The sequence below is a fragment of the Arachis ipaensis genome, chromosome B9 (assembly GCF_059453495.1).
Source record: "Arachis ipaensis isolate K30076 ecotype BB chromosome B9, ASM5945349v1, whole genome shotgun sequence".
Taxonomy (NCBI): domain Eukaryota; kingdom Viridiplantae; phylum Streptophyta; class Magnoliopsida; order Fabales; family Fabaceae; genus Arachis; species Arachis ipaensis.
The window spans coordinates 11,251,737-11,270,431 of record NC_142444.1 but is presented as its reverse complement, the minus strand read 5'-3'; the positions used below and the strand labels follow the sequence as shown (position 1 = coordinate 11,270,431).

The 18,695-nt window shown below is 34.2% G+C and overlaps 1 protein-coding gene and 1 pseudogene across 2 annotated transcripts; both read left to right on the top strand.

Moving 5' to 3' along the window:
* The first annotated feature begins 3,971 nt into the window (after positions 1–3,971).
* Positions 3,972–6,701, top strand: LOC107616633 (hydroxycinnamoyl-CoA:piscidic acid hydroxycinnamoyltransferase-like; annotated as a pseudogene). The gene is made up of 2 exons (XR_015899970.1): positions 3,972–4,531; positions 5,843–6,701. The product of XR_015899970.1 is annotated as a hydroxycinnamoyl-CoA:piscidic acid hydroxycinnamoyltransferase-like (transcript).
* A 1,445-nt stretch (positions 6,702–8,146) lies between these two features.
* On the top strand, positions 8,147–11,214 carry LOC107619600 (protein FAR1-RELATED SEQUENCE 5). Its single transcript, XM_016321896.3, has 3 exons — positions 8,147–8,231; positions 8,844–9,274; positions 10,907–11,214. Coding segments are annotated over exons 1-3 (636 nt in total). The 5' UTR covers positions 8,147–8,230; the 3' UTR covers positions 11,111–11,214.
* The last annotated feature ends 7,481 nt before the right edge of the window (positions 11,215–18,695 follow it).

Here is an 18,695-nt window from a genome sequence, read left to right as displayed (position 1 = left end):
TAGCTTTGTATTTTTGAATTGATCCATCAGGTAGCTTGTTGATTGTGTACATCCATTTGCACTCAATAATTTTGGTATTTTGAGGTACAGGGACTAAATCCCAGGTTTTAGTTCTTAAAAGAGCATCATACTCTTCAATCATAGTTCTATGCCAATGTGAAATACTAAGAGCAATAGTTGATATTTTAGGGATATAATTTAGACTGTTGGTGATAGTATTAATCATAGTAGTAAAGATTTTTGGTCTAGAAGAACCAATTTTAGACCTGGTGGCCATAGGGTGTACATTTAGAGAAGGTTTAGATTGTTGTGACTCAGATAGGGAATCATCTTGTCTCTCAACAGAAGAAGGCGCTATGTGGTTATCTGATATGGGTATTATAGAATCAGTATTAGTAGTAGCTATATCATCATTTCTAGTATTAAGAGTATCTTGGTGAGTTTGAGTGTCAAGATGATTTAAATTATTATTATTAGTAGTAATTATATCATCATTTCTAGTAGTACGAGAAGGACAATCATTAATATTAGTGGTAGTGCTAGTGTTACTTGGCATAAAAGAATCTATACTGATAAAAGGAGTATTAAGAGTAGTGCAAAGCTTATTATGTGACACCAAAGTAGGAAAATTAGAACTTATTACCTGATCAGTATTGAGAGGAACCTGTGATGAATTTGCAGAAGAAGATTGATGAAATAATTCAAGATAGAAAAATTCAGACTCATTAAAGTATACATGTCGAGATATATAAATTCTACCAGTGGAGTCAAGACATTTATAACCCTTGTAATTTGTAGCATAACCTAAAAACAAGCATTTCTTATATCTAGATTCAAGTTTGTTATTAGTGTAAGGTTTCAATAATGGATAGCAAGAACAGCCAAAATTTTTTAAAAAACTATAATCTGGTTTATGATTGAATAAGACTTCATGTGGTGATTTGTTAGCCAAAATGACAGTGGGTAAACGATTGATTAAATAAGTGGATGTAATAACAGCTTTATCCCAATAAGTTAACGGCATAAAAGCAGTAGATAACATAGACAAACTCATTTCAATGAGGTTATGCTTCTTCTCTGCACAGCCATTCTGTTCAGGAATATAAGGACATGAAAATCTATGTAAGATGCCTTCTTGTGCTATAAAATTAGCAAAAGCAAGAGATTTATATTCACCACCATTGTCAGATTGAAACTCCTTAATTTTGCAATTAGTAAGATTTTCCATTAGATTTTTGTATTGTTTAAAGGCATGTAAAACTTGTGACTTATTAACAAGCAAATAAGTACAAGTGTATCTACTAAAAGCATCTATAAAAGTAACATAATATCGATAACCAAGATGAGACACAATGGGGCAGGACCCCATACATCACTATAAACTAATTGTAAAGGAGAAGTATAAGATGTAATAGAATCTGAAAAATAAAGTTTATGCATTTTTGCTTCAGCACAATTATTACAAGTCTTAGAAACTAAATCAGAATTGAGAGTATTGTAAGCTATATTACATTGATTGAGAACTAATTGAACTGTTTTAGTGGCTGAATGTCCTAAACTTTTGTGCCACAAATAAAGAATAGAACAAGAAATAGTAAAGACACGAGGAGGTTAGAAACTGATGTAGTTTGAGGCACACCCACATTCACAAACTGATAAAAACCTCTTCTTCTAAAATCTTGTAGTAGAATTTTCTGGGTGAACTGACAACGAATAACACAGTAAGTTGCATGAAATTCAAAGTAAACAAAATTATCTTGAGCAAACTTAGATACACTAATTAGGTTCTTAGTAATGTGAGGTGTGTGAATTAACTGTTGCAATGAAAATCAGTGTTTAGAATCCAAAGAATACAAAAAAGAACTACCAATATGAGAGATAGAGATACCTGAACCATTGCCAATTTGAACCTGCTCAGGACCAGAGTATTCGGAGCAAGATAGCATGTTTGATTGATGTGGAGTCACATGATGTGAGGCTCCTGTATCTGGATACCATGCTGGATCAGAAATGGTAGATGGTGCAGCTAGAAAAGCTTGTGTATTATGAAAAGATGAAGTTGGTGGTGAAGGAGTAGAAGTTGGGGTATTGTTTTGTGAAGAGGAAGCTGGTAATGCAATGTTGTATCCAGAATTATTAGGCCTAAAGGATTGAGACTGGGAAGGGGGTAAAATTTCTTGATTAAATCGATGGAAGCAGTGCCAAGCAATGTGGCCAAAATGCCCACAAACTTGGCACTGAGGTCTAGGAGAACTATAAAAAGATCTTCCTCCTCCTCTTGTGAATCTTCCACCTCCTCTCCCTCTTCTTCCTCCAGTCCCACGATTGAAGTTTGGAATGGATGGAAAGGAGGACTGTGTGAGGTTAGCTTGCATCACTAGATTCTCTGGTTTTCTATACTTGTCCAACATTTCATCATGAGTTAACAATATAGTTTCAACTTCACATAGGGTAAACATATCTGGTTTTGAATTGATGGTAGTCATAAGCATTTGATAATCTTCATTTAGACCTTCAAGAATAGCTTTAACCTATTTTTCTGGTTTGAGAGGCTTTTCCAAGGCTGCTAATGAATCTGCAATGACTTTGATCTTTGAAATATATTCTGAAGTAATGAGATTGTGTTTCTTGATAAGCTTGAGCTGTGCCTTTCATTGTTTGATTCGAAGTTTTGTAGACTCAGCAAAATATGCCTCAATCCTATTCCAAATCTAGTAGCTATAAGTACATCCAACCATTTTAAGTTTGATAGCAGAATCCATAGAGGCCAGCAACAATGAAATTAGGTTTTGATCATGTTGAATCCATTGTTTGTATTGAGAAGATTCAATACCAGCAGATTGATTCTCTGAATTTTCAAAAGGTGTAGGGATCTTTTCTTGATAAAGGTGATTTTCCAATGCTTGTCCTCGAATGGCTGCCAAAGCTTGTTGCTCCCATGTTTTGTGGTTATTTTTCTCCAACTTATCTTGAATCGGATTAAAGGGCTTTTGGTTGAAGAATTGAAGTGGAATCTGAGAAGAATTTGTATTTGCAGCACTTGAATCTTTATTAGCAGAGATAGTAGAATCATTTAACGAAAAAGTCATAGATCTTCAAAAGACCTAAGCTCTTAATACCATAAAAAAGCTTTGGAACATTAACTAGTTTAGCAAAAAATAAAAAAAAAACAAAAAAAACAAAAAAAAAAATTCTTTGATTTATGGATACCTAAAGATATATGAAATAGATACAATACTATCCCTTTCTAAAGGGTTAACTACTAATATATATACTAGTACAAGAGAAAATATTAACAACAAACTACTAATTAACCAAACTAACATTTTAATTCTAATAAAGATTTACAATCTTTATTTTTATTATCCTTCAGAGTATCCACATGGAACTTGATGCTCCTTCACAAATTTAAATTGAAAAATATATCAAAATGTTTTGTTTAATCAAATATCAATATCACATCATCGTGATGGTCCTGTATAACGATACGATCATGCATCGATTCATTAATTGCATCACATGTCATAATATTATTTATTTATATATTAATTTGTTATATATAATATTATTTATTCATATATTATCTATTATATTATTTTTACAGATGCATTTAATTGTTTCTAACTTTACATTAAGTAATTTATTTTAATTTTGAAAATTAAATGTCACACGCTAACTTAATTTTTTTACTAGTTTTTTTTGTTTTTTTATTATAAATTTAAAATTTTTAATATTTTTAAATGTATTAATTTTAATTTTATTTTTTTAATGTTTAACTACAAGTAATTCTTTAATATTTATTAGAATTTTTATTTAATCATATAATTTTTTAATAATTTAATATCAATAAATTTTGTAATATATTATATTATTTAATAAAAAATTATAAGATTGACTAAAAAATATATTTTTTATTTTAGTCATATATGTATTGTGATTACTGATTCGGCATAAAGCACAGTCATCCCAAGCCTTGAGACTTGAGTGTTGAAACCGACAAAAAAATGGCAAGAATCATAGGTTCCTATAGTGTGACACCAAAAAAAGAAACTCCGAATGGTGTCTTATGGTTAGCAGAGAATGACCAAGTCCCACGTTGGAGTCACCAACCGACACTCTACATTTTTACAAGCCAAAACATTCAGAATCCGAAGATGATTTCAATGTGTTTGTTGAGAGAATGCGAGAGTCTCTTAGCCACATCTTGGTTCATTATTATCCCTTAGCTTGCAGGTTGAATTGGATCCAAGGTGATCGTTTGAAACTGGATTGTAACGCAAAAGGAGCCATGCTTCTTGAAGCCCAATCCAACAAATCAATGGCTGAATATGGAGACTTCTCACCAAATCAGCCAATCAAGGAACTCATCCCAACCGTTGATTATTCTCGCCCCATAGAGGAGCTTCCTTTGTTGCTCGCACAGATCACAAGGTTCAAAGAATTACAAGAAGGCATCGCCATTGGAATCGCTTTGTCTCATCCCTTATGTGATGGCCTTGCAGGCATTCACTTCATCAACTCATGGGCAAAGGTTATTTTTATACACGTTTAGTATTTAATTAGCGGGTTAATTGATCATTTACTACTTAGTAATGTTTTTATAGAGGGAGTCACGTTTAAAACAATTTTTTTAAAAGAAAAAATCTAGGAGTCAGCAACTTTATTAAATTCTGATCAGCATGTAACTAGTAAAAGAAAAATGAGTAATTTTACACTATTGGATAAAATCTCATACCATTAAAAACATTATTGATGACTACTTGATAGTTACAAATCACAAAAATTACTAACTCCTAACATTTCTCTTTTTTAAATATTAAAAATGACAATAATACTTTTATTATTATTATTATTTATTGAGAACCTTAACTTCTAATCATTTTTTTTCTCTAAAGTTGGGTAGCGTTTGTTTTGAGGTACTGAGACAGAGACTGAGACTGAGACTCAGTATCATGTTTGTTGGTTCAAAGACTGGTACTAAAATTTCTGTCTCTGTCCCTAAAATTTCAGTATTTCAGTACCTTCAAAAAGTAGGGACACAGGGGACTAAAATTTTTAGAGATAGAGACTGAAACTTTAATAACATTTTATACCTAAAATACCTTCATTTCAATTAATTAATTCCAATTTTATCCTTTGTACAAATTAAATTAGAATTTTATTTTTGTTTTAATTTTTGTCTCCCACTTTACACCAAACAGAATACTGAAATTTATTTTAATCTCTGTCTCTTAGTCTCTGTCTCTCAGTCTTAGTCTTTCTGTCTCTGTCTCTCCACCAAACGCTACCTAATAGGGACATGATTTAGAATTTTTAAACTTCATATATATAAATATTTTAGTTATTTTTTATATTAAAAATATTATAGTTATTTTTTTATAAAAAAAATAAAAATTAATTTAAATTAGTTTAAAAATTTAATTCATCAATTTTTGGTCAAATCGATTTATTCAATATTATTATGACTGAAATAATATAGTTTAATCGATTACATATATTAAATTTTAATTTTTAAAAAATATATTAAAAAGACAACATTTTAGGCGTGTTTATTGAAATCACTTCCTTTTATAGAAGGCCGTTATTATCAAAAGAAATAATTTGGATTTTGAGTCGTGCTCCAGTTACAGCGCATTTTTTTAACTTTATTGTTTTATGAATAAATTTATTTTCATTTAAAATTTTTATAGATATAAATAATAATTTACTATTTAATATTTTTATTAATTAAATACCGACGAAAATGGTTAGAATCTGCTTACTCGGAAGAGCTTCTTTTATTATTTTTGTTATTTGTAAAAGCAAGTATTTAATGATTGATTTCACCATTTACTGAATAAAGATGAGTAGAGGAGAGACATTGGAGGCAAGTGAATTGCCGTTTCATGACCGAACGTTGCTAAAACCGTCACACCCACTGTCATCGCCACGCTTTGATCATGCAGAGATTAAGCCTCTTCCACTCATTCTGGGAAGAACCAACACCATAGAAGAGCAAAAGAAGAAGACAACTTTCTTTCAATTGAAGCTCACATGGGAACAAGTCCAAAAAACTGAAGAAAGATGCCAATAATGATAATAACGACTTCCAATCCCGGGAGCCTTATAGCAGATTTGAAGCCATTGGAGCACATCTATGGAGATCTGCTTGTAAGGCTCGTGAGCTTAGCAAACATCAACCAACTGTATTCCAGACGGTGGTTGATATTCGCAAGAAGCTGAATCCTCCTCTGCCTCAAAACTATTTTGGAAACGCTTTAGCTTTCACGAGTCGGAGAGATCGTGTCAAAGCCGCTGAGTTATGCTGCAAAGAACATAAGGGAAGCAGTGGAAAGAATTAACGATGAATACATAAGATCACAAATGGATTTCTTTGCGTGCTAAAAGCGAATGGATCGAATTAGGACTCCTTTCTTGGAAAAAGGAGAGTATAGAGAAGATGTGTTATTCTATGGGAATCCAAACTTTGGAGTTACAACAAGCTGGATGAGCATGGCGGTGTATGAAGCTGATTTTAGTTGGGGAAGGTTGGTTCACTTTGGTCAAGGTGCTTTGTTTCCCTTTGATAGGGGATTGTTGGCTCTAAGCCCAGACATGGATGGATCTATTCTTGTCTTCATGCATTTTCAGGAAGCTAACATGCAAAATTTCATCAAGTTCTTTTGGGAAGATATTTGATGATGAAACTTAGGTGGAGTTATTTTTGTGTAAAATTAATAATAAAAAATTATTAAATAATTTAATAAATTTAATTAAATTGTTTAATAAAAAATTTACGTATAATTATTTTTATATGAGATTAATAATTAAAATTTATTAAATTATTTAAAAATTTGATTACATTATTATCTAATAATTTTAATTATTAATTTTATCACAAAAGAGCTGTGGGTGCCTACTTTATTTTGTTTGGTCGTTTGAGTTAAAATGTTCGATTAATTCGGGTAAAATGTTTGGCTATTTATTGTTAAATTGTTAGTATTGAAATATTTGATTATTGAAATGTTTTGGATTAGTTATTGTAAGGTAATTTGATGGTTTGTGGTATAAATACCAATTGTGTTCTTAATACTTTTTTTCCCCTATTTGTGTTAAATTTTAAAAATTGATTCGGTGTTATCTCGTTAATTCAATTAAAAAATACTAATAAATAAGATGACATATATAGTAAATAAAAAATTCTATATGCACAGGTGTCACCAAATTATGCATCGTATATTTGTGTATAAATATATACTTTATTTAATTTATTTTTAATTTATATTTTATATTTTAATATTTATTTTATACGAGCAATTGATTTTTAGTGTACACCTAATATAGTTGATAATAAATATATATGCGAAAAGCGTATTTTTGTGAGCAAACTTAAAAATAAAAAAAAATAAAATCTATAGTCATTTTGTTTTATATTCATTTGGTGTGGTTTAAAATAATATAATTTTATATTTTTCAATTAAAAATACTAAACAATATTATATATATGGTTAGAATTTTATATTTTACATGAATAAATTTGTCCATATAAAGATAAATTTGTAATTTATTTTTTTTTTTCATAGTTTTTCTCTCTATAACTACTTAAGGGAGATACAGGCCCCTTCTTAAAGATCAGAAATAAAATAATTCAAAAAATAAATAACTTTTGGTTTTAATAATAAAATTTAATTTTAATATACTGACAATACAAAATGTTTTATACAATCGTTCAATTATATTTGTTCGTCATTTAATTATATTTGTTCGTATGGATAACTATTTATGCAGTCAGTGTAAAAAGTTTAGTTTTTCTAACATAGTACTATAGTACTATATAATTAGATACACGTATAAAATTGCTTGACACAAACAATACATTCAAATTAAAAATCTTAAAAATAATACTTCTTTTATCCTGAAAAATGAAAATACAAACAATGACTATATTTTTTTTCTTTTGGTGATATGACGGGCCTTAGCCCAAATAATGGCCATAGTTGATTGAATCAAAACAATATTTTTATTTTTTGTCTGGTGAAGATTGGGCTTTGAGACCTTTTGCGACGATGAATGGGCTTCTTAATTTGGGCCAAACTCCTGACCCACTTTTGCACTCCGTATTTCCCTCTCTCTCTCTCTTCCCGTTTTCATTTTTAACTCCGTTTTTGGTTTTTATGCTTAGGAGAAAAAGAGTGAGCCCCCTGCTTCTTCCACGCACCTATTTCTCTCTGCTCTGTTCTACACGCTAACAAGTAAGCTTTTGCGTTAACCTCCTTTCCTCCAACCTTGTTATTTTCATGTTAAATTATACAAAAACAGAACTTTATGGAAAATCCAATTTTGCGGAGGAAAAAATTTGACTAAATTCTGAGGATAGTTTGATTATTCTCGCTTTGTCAAGCGTGGTCTTGTGTTTTTTGCAATGTGGGTTTAGAACAGTGTCTATTTGTTAAGGATTTTTGGACTTTGTAATGAATGGGTTATGTCTTCTTGTGGTTTCATGTTATAGATAGGTCCAATTTAGTTAGGATTATTAGAAAATTTAGGATTTTATTGATCTCTTGTTGTGGTTTCACCATGAACTTTCGACGGTAAAGTGAGAATTTTTAATCATTAATGAGAAAATCAGTGACTTGAATATCAGATGTTTATGCTTTGTCATGCTAGTATTTATATGCTGTTGAAGTCTTGAACCATTGATTTTCTCATTGATGATGTTGCAATTGTGTGAATTACTTTCAAGTTGGCTCCATATAGTAGTTAGAGGAAAAAATATATATTTTTATATGCAAGATTTTTGTGTTGATAAGTTCAAGAGGGAATATGTTATTTGAATAACGAATTGTTTATTGTTATCTGGTTAGTGGAGTTGGAAGCTGAACTGGTAACTGCTAACGAAAGTTCTGCTGAAAAAACAGTAGGACCATGTGTGGGCGCTTCAATTTTGGAACCATATATTGGTATGGAATTTGATTCTGAAGCTGATGCCAAGAACTTTTATGATGAATATGCAAGACAGGAAGGGTTTATTGTGCGCATTGATAAATGTCATCGTTCTGAAATTGACAACAGAATTATTTCTCGTCGTCTTACTTGCAATAAGGAAGGTTTTCATGTGAGAGGGAAAAATGATAAAGTCAACCCTTATCGGAAACCACGGGTTAGCATAAGAGAAGGCTGCGAGGCAATGATGATGGTCAAAGTTAATAAATGTGGGAAGTGGGTTGTTACTAAATTTGTAAAAGAACATAGTCATCCACTGATGGGTTCTGGTGTTCGTTCTTATCGTACAACAGTAAGTTTCCCTTTCTTCAATTCCTCACATTGAGTAGATTTTTCTCTATCTGTTGATTATATTTATAATGTTAGAAATTGAATGCCATTAAGTCATATTTTTCTTAAATCCATTGTAAATCATGATTGCAGGTATTACTTCAGGGAGATATTCTTGTCATTGTTAAAAATTAAAATTGCGTTTCAACTCAGGGTTGTACAGTTTTACTAGTTTTGGGTGCTAGAACAATTCACGTATCAGGTTTTGGAATACTTAGCCTGATGCCGACACTATACCAGTATACTTAGTGTGTTTTTACCCCAGTCAATGTCACCTTCATGTGAAATTATGTTCCCTAACCAGTGGTATAATATACTATATATGAGCACCAGGAGATAAAACTGTTTTGTGACAACCCATAGGTGTGTATCTGAATTTCGAAATATTGCTGAATGAGTGTTGTGACCTGGTCTATAGCTGCTGCAATTTGCTACTTCTTTTTTATCTGTTAACCGTTTTGCTTTCCTACCGTTTTGCTTTCCTTTTATTTTGTGTCTTATTTTTCTAGGGTAAAGTATTATTTTGGTTTCCAATGTTTGGACCAAATTCTAATTTGGTCATAACTCCTAACGTTTCAACCGTCCTATTTCTATTTCAAAAAGTTTCAAATGAGTTCAATGTTGTCCTACCATTAAATTTACACGAATAGTTAACGGAATGAGTGACGTGAACATTAACAACACTATTGTTAAGTTATATCTTCTTTTGTGTTAGAGAAACATAACCAAAACCTTTTTGTAACACTTTCTCTTCTCAATCTCCTTGTAAAAAAAATCCCAAACCCTATCAATCATCAACGCTCCAGAATCAAAGGAAAAGCTTTTATGTTGGTGGGTCGATTTTACTTACATGTTTAAATAAAACGTTATTAGCTCTTAAATATGCTAATTGTTCATGTCAAATTTAACAATAGGACAATATTAAATCCGTTTGAAACTTTTTGGGACTTAATAGGACGTTTGAAACTTTTTAAAACTAAAATAGGATGTTTGAAATGTTAGGGATTGAATTAGGACTTGGCCCAAACGTTGGGTACCAAAATAATGTCCAAACCAAGCAGAAGTGTGTTCAGTTGCCCTTGTTGAAGACTGTTGGTTGTTTGATAGCTTAGTCTGTATCAACTGGGTTGAATATCTCTGCTTCATTCTATATGGATACAATAGAAATTGGCATGTTCCATCACCGAGTCTTGGTACGCATGTAGAAGCCTGAAACAGCCCTAGTGAAAAGAGTTGATCTAGTCTGGATTTCGTTGCATCTTATGCATATTGTTATAAATTATAATTATTCTTCCCATCCTACTTTGTTACATTTATCCATTGTCTGATGCTATACTTTTGGTAGATATTCTAGGATTTCTCCTGCAATCTTGAGGTGCATTTTGAAATTGATGACGATACGGAACTTATCTTTCTTAGGAAACAAGCTTGAGTTGTTGTGGAAATATAATTTCTGAGAGTGCACCATAGGCATGAATCTAAATTGATATTTGCATGATTTTGTGTTGGCATCTTTTGTCCTACAGCTTCCTTACACATTTTGAATTTGTGAGCTTATGAAATCTAAAAACAATATGTTTTGCTTTACTACTAGGAATCGAAGGATAAGAGAATTCGACAACTCACAAAGGAACTCGAGCGTCGAGATCAGCAATGTCAGCAATATCGCAAGCTGATACTTTCCCTTCTGGAAACTGTTGAGGAGCAAAATAAATTCTTATCAACGAAAGTTGAACATGTTGTTCAGTGTGTGAAACAACTTGAGAATGATGTGCAAAAACCTTTGGACACTAGCTAGCACTCATCATGGTTTCATTAGATTTTGATTTCTTGGTTGACTTAGTTCAAGTGTAAAGAATTCAATAACCAATATAGAGGAAGTTGGGGGGGTGCTTTGCCAAAGAATTTGTGCTTCACCCAAATTCATGAGTAGTTAAAAGGTATTGGTAAATCAGCTTTATTGATAGCAATTTCCTTCTTGGTGATTTTGTTTTTAATATAAATTAGAACAAAAATTGTAAATAACTCCTTTGAACTTTGACATGAGTAATTTTGATCCTATTCTGTCAGTACTGTGATTTAACCCCTTAAAGTTGTCAAATGATGCAAAAGAAATACTTTCGTTAACCTAGTTTTCTAAAATAAAATTACCTTTCTGTCTTTCCCTTAAGAAATGATTTGTAAATAAAATTACCTTTCAAAAATATTGTTGATACTTATAATTTTACCATTTTTTTCAGCTAAGCCTTTACAAGTTAGAGGTTTATTATTAAGTCCTTATATTAGATAAAATAATGTTAAATAGGTCATTATTAATTGCTTTTTGTTAAAAAATGTGAAATATTTTTGAAATATTCGATTGTGTTTGATATAGGAAGAATTGTGAAATATTGTAGCCATCTTCTGACATTTCTTCGCATGAAAGTTCATCACATTTCCCTAACATAGCTGAAAAGTTCGTCATGTCCTCACCCTGCATTGCATATTCTCCCCACGGCATTCGTTTGTTTGAATTGAATAATTCTTTTGGAATTTAGGGATATTGACATTTTGAGTTGTAGTTGTTAGAGGGATGAAGGTAGGGGTGTAATGAGGGAGAAGGGTGAGTGTTTGTTGTGGTGATGGTGGTGGACTGGTGGTGGGTTGTGAGTGGGGGTGGTTTGATTTTCATGATGATGCAAGGAAGAAGGAAGAAAGAAAGAGAAAGGGGAGAAGGGCCTCTTTGTTGATCATGATTGTTGGGATTGTGTAGGTGTGGTGATGGCAATGTGATGGTGGTAGTGATGGGTAGGAGAAGGTTGTAGTGTAATGTGAAGAATGCAAGGGCCTATTTTAAGTCTCAAAAAATTGAAAAAGCAAACTACTATGTTTTAATGTTTATTTCAGTTTCTAACCATTTTGTTAACGTGGCACTAAATTGTCTAACATATTTGATGATTAAGACCGAATTTGGTAGGAAGTAGAAGAGACCTTGAACAAATATCTAGTTCCGAACCTAATCAATCTGTTTTCTATAATACATCCCTTACCATTGAAAGAGTACCCTCAACACTTAAGAAAATCTTGTCCAATAAAATTGAGAATCTCGTAGAAATTACTCATGTTCCAGAAGATTCAAAGATGCCTGTAACCCAACAACCACTTATAAAACTATACACTTTTTACCATAGACAAATATTCAGCCATAACCAATATCCGTCATCTCATCACCAGAAACTCTACACCCCCATCAAAGAAATTATCCAGACCTCACATTTACAACAATATGATCTTCAAGCTACAGCGGTTGAGCAGTATGTCACGATTGAGATCCCATCATCCCACAAGATCTTATTCGTGATTACCTCCAACAAGGATACACTCATTTACATCTAGGAACAATAAGGTTAATTATGACTTTACATGGCAGGAAAGACTTACCTGTGATAGCAAAGATTACACTCCTAGATACCACATTTAAAGAATACCAACATACTCTCATCGGAGCACTTGTCACCACATTGACAAATGGAAGTGTGATCCTCACAATCTCTCCGAATTTTACAAGACTCACTGATCCAACACTTGCTCAAAGGATCAAGATACAAGTCCAACTGATTGGAGTAACACAAGATGCTAGTGCTGAGCAGGTTACACTCTAGCATCAAGTCCTGTATAGAGTCCAAGATCATGCCTTAGACCTAAACCTCCCAAATTCTACAGAAGATGCTCTCTTAATGTTCATCACTGACAAGAATCATGGACCAGCCATAGTAAACATTCCAAGAATGATTACTACGGAGGAACTTTCCTCTATAGTACCTTTGGAATGGATCACTAACTATGAAAGAGCTTTTTCACAATATGTTCCTGATGTGCATACAACAATGCCTCCGGTCATCAGCCGAGCACCAGATGGAACAGTCAAAACGGTCTTCCAAAGGCCAGAAACAAAAGGACAATCATCTTTTTCCAGACAGTCATCATTCAGGAGAATTTGTATTATTTCTCCTCTTATCATCCAACACACAAGTGATCAGGATGATCCCCCAATCCATTACTTCCAAGAAGGAAAACCTATTTATGCCTCACACATTAATGGCCATTTTATATGAGACGTTGATCCAAGTATGTGTGATTCTGACTGTGACTCATGGGGCGACTCTTAGGAAGAAGACTACTTGAAAAATAAGTCAAGAAAAAAGAAAAAGAAGCAGAGTTGTAATGCTTCATTAAGATTCTACCCACGAGATGAACCTGATGAAACACCCAGATTCAATCTAAAGAAGAAATCCCAAAAAATCTTCAAAAATCACCGTTTGAGCAGTCCTATTGCTCTACCATGTGTGGCTACTATCCGATCTTATGACCAAGAGTTTCCTCCTCTTCAGGTTACCACTGATGACTAGCGAATCACACAAAGACCATATATGACCTCTAAGGGAGTAACTCCACAAGGATACCAGTCAACCATACCACAAGAAAAGGTCCTAAACTGGCAGACTGAAAATGCCGTCAGCCAAAATAAAGTCTTGCTAAGGATTGACCATACCTTAGAAAAACTTGTTGATAAAACTGACAAGTTGCCTACACAAGTGTATTCTGTGCAAGCCCAAGTCAATGAATTGAAAGAATGCCTAACTAGGCAAGCTCAACAACTTGATCAAGACCTCAAGACCTACATCCAGATTAGGTACTTTGGTCCTGAGTTTCACAAAAAAGATCAAGAGTTGACGCGCATAAAAGCACAGCTCAAGCAAATTGAGGAAGATAGGGCGAGACAATCCAAACCACAAGCCTTGGCCATAGACCCACTATCCATGTATCTACCACCATATCCCACATATTCTCCCATCTTTACCCCTCCACAACAACCTCCTCCTGATATGCTTGATTATGATAGTATCTTCAAAACAAACTATCATCTTGTCCAGAGATTTCACCAAAAAGGGAAAATCACATCGTCCAACCCACAGGTCTCCAATCAAAGGGTCTCATGAACCAAGACCAAGATCACCATGGACAACAGCAGATTTCTTTAGAGGGGAAGCTTCTGGAGAAAAACCCAGCAAGACCTCTGCTAAAGAAAAAGAAATTAAAGAAGGATCGCCAACTCCTGGTAGGATCATAGGTATGCTGAGTGCACACACAGCAATGGATGATATATTTACTGGGGATACATCTGATACATCCGATTTATTAGATTCTTTTGATGATTCAACTGAGGAGGATCATATGGCAGATCTGTCTGCTATTGCAATGGTCAATTCTGTCCTTGAAGAACAAGACAGAGGAGAGGTTTCAGAGGTAAAAGAAGAAGAAAATAATCCACCGCTACAACCTCAACAATTAGACCCAACCCAGATAAAAGCAGGCAATCACTATTTTACTTTTGACAACCTTCCTCCACACAAATATAGAGAAAGGATAAATGATTTTGGTGCATAGATTGATACAAGGATGGCAGCTCCAAACACATGTATCCAGCAAGTTCTCTTTGAATTTGTCACCAGAATGACAGGCAATCTTAGAGAATGGATCAACACCCTTAGTGAGTATGAACGCCTGCAACTCATTAATGGAAGTGCTGTCCAGTTCTTGGGAACATTACATAGAATTTCTAGGAGATATTTACTATCATCTAAAAAAGAAATTCTCAAGAATACTTTGAGATGAAATGCTGCTCTCTCAATAGAAAGGATCTGGAAGCTCACTACAAGAAGATGGCAGCTAAGTACTATCCTCTCAGAGGGCAGAGTAATCCACTTCTTAAACAAGTATTTCTTGCCTCACTTCCAGAAGAACTCCAACCGGAGATTCAGAGAATGATGGTTACCCTCCGAAAGGAGATTTCTACAACTCTCGGAAAAATTTATCAGCTGGCTTTAGCTGCTCTTGACAAGCTTTGTGAACAGCAACAGATGATCAAACAACTGACAAAAAATTCTCCAGTGCTTTGTAAAGTTTCCCTTGCCATGTTGAGATAGGGGTAAACAAAGTCAGAAGTTGTTTAAGGAGTGACCCCGATAATTGCCTATCACAAAGCAGGTGATACATGGCAAGAGCGGGAACAATTATGACACAGTCATATTGAGCAGAGAGTGCCCATATGAACCATAACATTTCTTCTGGAATTGGTCCCTTGATGATGAGGATGATGCAGTAGGAAAAGCCGATATCAAAATATCAAGGGTTGGCTGTTATCTGTGTAACAAGGAGGAGTCTATATAACCAGTAAAGTAGACAATGTCGGGCCAGGGTTTTTACTTCAGTGGGATTTGTTGGCTTGGCTGAGAAAGGAAAAGGCTCTGCTGGTCTTTTATAAAAATGATGGTCTTGAGGACAGTCTGGAAAAGGAAATGTTGGTGGATTGATGGTGCTCATTGTTAAAAGGTGGATGATTTTTGGTGGAGATTCTTTATTAGGACGAGAGAGATAATCAACTATTATATTGTGGTTTCCTTTGATGTGCTTGACTGTGAATTTATAGCGAGAAAACCAATCTTTCCATCTCAAGAGTTGTGAGTCTGGAAGTGTCTTTCCTTTGGCATCCAACATTGATGGAAATGATGTATTATCCATTTCCACGATAAAATGGTAAGGACTCAGATGAAAACTGAATTTCTCTATCCCTCTTTTGACTACAAGAATCTCTTTGTTGATTCTAATTCTTTGAATTGTCCACTGGCATGTGCACAGTAGTGCCTTGTTCCGTCAATCTCTTCAAGTAGAACAGCTTCCTAGTAATTATCGCTAGCATCAGTTTGCAGAATGCGTTGTCCTTTGCTAAGGATTTTTAATGGAGGGGGTTTTGAGCTACCTCTTTTAAGTGCTTGACAGCTGCTATTTGTTCAGGACTCCAAGGTGGGGGTCGTTTTTTTAGCATCCTTGATAGCTGACTTGTGTGCCTAATCACATCTGAAATAAAGTCATGGATATAGTTTACAATGCCGAAGAACTGTTGGACTTGTTTTGTTGAGAAGTGGCCATCAGAAAAATTTAACAGTTCTTTGAAAATGTGATTTTCTGGTTGAAAAAATTCGTCTTGAAAGGTCATTCCCAAAAAATCAATTTGGGCCTGTCCAATGTGACTTTTATTTTGCAAATAACATGATTCCATATTTCTCAATAATGATAGCAAATTGGGCAAAGAGAGTTTGATGAGTTGAACCATCTTTTGAGAACAGGAAAATGTAATCTATGTAGATTAGGCTGAATGGAGAATGGGCTCAAAGATTTTGGTCATGGTCTTTTGGAACAATGATGGAGCTACCTTCAATCCAAATGACATGACAGTCCATTGGTATTGTGCATCAAGTATACAAAACTCGATTTTATATATATCTTCAGGATGAATACCAAGCTGCCAAAATCCAACTTTAAGATCAAACTTGCTAAAGACCTTGGCATCGCTGAGGCAAGAGGTGATAGCATTGATTCTAGGTAGTGGAAATTTGTCATTTTGTAAGAACGTGTTTAAGGGTTTATAATCAATGACTAATCTCTTTTTGGCTTGGATTTGTTCTGATCTTTTCTCAACATAGAAGGCTTGGCATGCCCAATTGGATGTTGTTGGTTCAATCAATCCTTGGTTCAGCAACGCAACACATTCTTCCTTGGCTAGTTTTAAATCTTCTGGATTCATTCTTGAATGAGTTGCCTTTGTGGGATTGATATCTTCATTCTTCTTAAAAGGTAGTCAGATGTAAAATTTTTTATTCTTCCACAAGGGAAGAGGGTGGACGAACTTGTCATGGCTGTCACAACAAGTTTTCAGCAATCTTTTTTGAACATTTTCATATTCTGAAGGGACTTTGCTGATTTCAAAGACACCAGGAGTGGTGACGAATGGCAAGAAGTTCTTTTTGTACTTTAATCCATCTAGCCATATCGAAATTCCTTGTGTCCGGTAATAAGCATTGAACCTGAAAAGTACGTCCTGTTCAGGAGGATAGCTCCCTAAGACTCTTAGCTATGTTGTTACTCCTGGGAATATCTGAAATCCAACATTTTCTTTAGAAATGAGATCAATTGTGAAGATCTCTTTGTTTGCCGCAGTGAATGTTTTGTTGAAGGGGATCCATGCTTCAGGGGGAAGCAAGTCATGTTTAACAACTGTGGCGCAGGATCCTGGGTCCAATAAGGCAATAGTCTTTATGGGCACATCATATTTTGATGCCTTCATTTTAAGATTGAAGCGAAGCCGAGGAGTACCATCAATTTGCCTGAATCCTAGGCTTCCTAGATATCCCAACTCTTTCTCATCTGTTATCCATTGTTGAGGCATCAGAGCTGTTATGCTGTGGATTGGCCTGTAGGTATAATCTTCTTCAGTCTATTACTCTTTCAGAGTCAGAGATATGCAAGACATATTGAGTGTCTTCATCCTTTTCTGATTGCTCTTCAAGAATAGACTCAAGAACTTCATCATCTTGTAAAGTGACGGCATCTTGTAGAGATTGAAGCATTTTTATTTCTCTTTTGTTTTTCTTTTTTGGACAAGTTTTTGCAAAATGGCTAGTCTGGCCGCAAAGGAAACATTTGTTGGATTTTTTATCTCGTAAGTCCTTTCTTCTGAAATAACGTGGTTTCTTCTTTCCGAAGTTTCTTCTACTCCCAAAGTGATTTTTGTCGGAAGTTGGTCGTTAAATCCTCCTAAAGTGGTATCTTCTTTTTGTTTGGCAATCACAAGAATCAGCATCCTTGCACTTGATCTTCAGATAAGATTTGTTATAGGCTCCTTTCAGCTTCTGAGATTTTTTTGTCAGTTGTTTGATCATCTGTTGCTTTTCACAAAGCTTGTCAAGAGCTGCTAAAGCCAGTTGGTAAATTTTTTCGAGAGTTGTTGTAAGAATCTCCTTCGGAGGTAACCATCATTCTCCGAATCTCCTGTTGAAGTTCTTCTGGAAGCGAGGCAAGAAATACTTGTTTAAGAAGTGGATTACTCTGCCCTCTGAGAGGATAGTACTTAACTGCCATCTTCTTGTAGTGAGCATCCAGATCCTTTCTGTTGAGAGAACAGCATCTCATCTCAAAGTATTCTTGAGAATTTCATTTTTGGATGATAGTAATATCTCCTAGAAATTCTTTGTGTAATGTTCCCAAGAACTGGGTAGCACTTCCATTAATGAGTTGCAGGCGTTCATACTCACTAAGGGTGTTGATCCATTCTCTAAGATTGCCTGTCATTCTGGTGACGAATTCAGAGAGAACTTGCTGGATACATGTGTTTGGAGCTGTCATCCTAGTATCAATCCATGCCCCAAAATCATTTAACATTTCTCTATATTTGTGTGGAGGAAGGTTGTCAAAAGTAAAATAGTGATTGCCTGCTTTTATCTGGGTGGGGTCTGATTGTTGAGGTTGTAGTGGTGGATTATTTTCTTCTTCTTTTACCTCTGAAA

Bases quoted from the DNA above. Each gene is read 5' to 3' on its own strand.
- LOC107619600 (XM_016321896.3), top strand. The intron at 9,275-10,906 runs GTAAGTTTCCCT...CTTTACTACTAG, and splicing joins TTCGTTCTTATCGTACAACA to GAATCGAAGGATAAGAGAAT.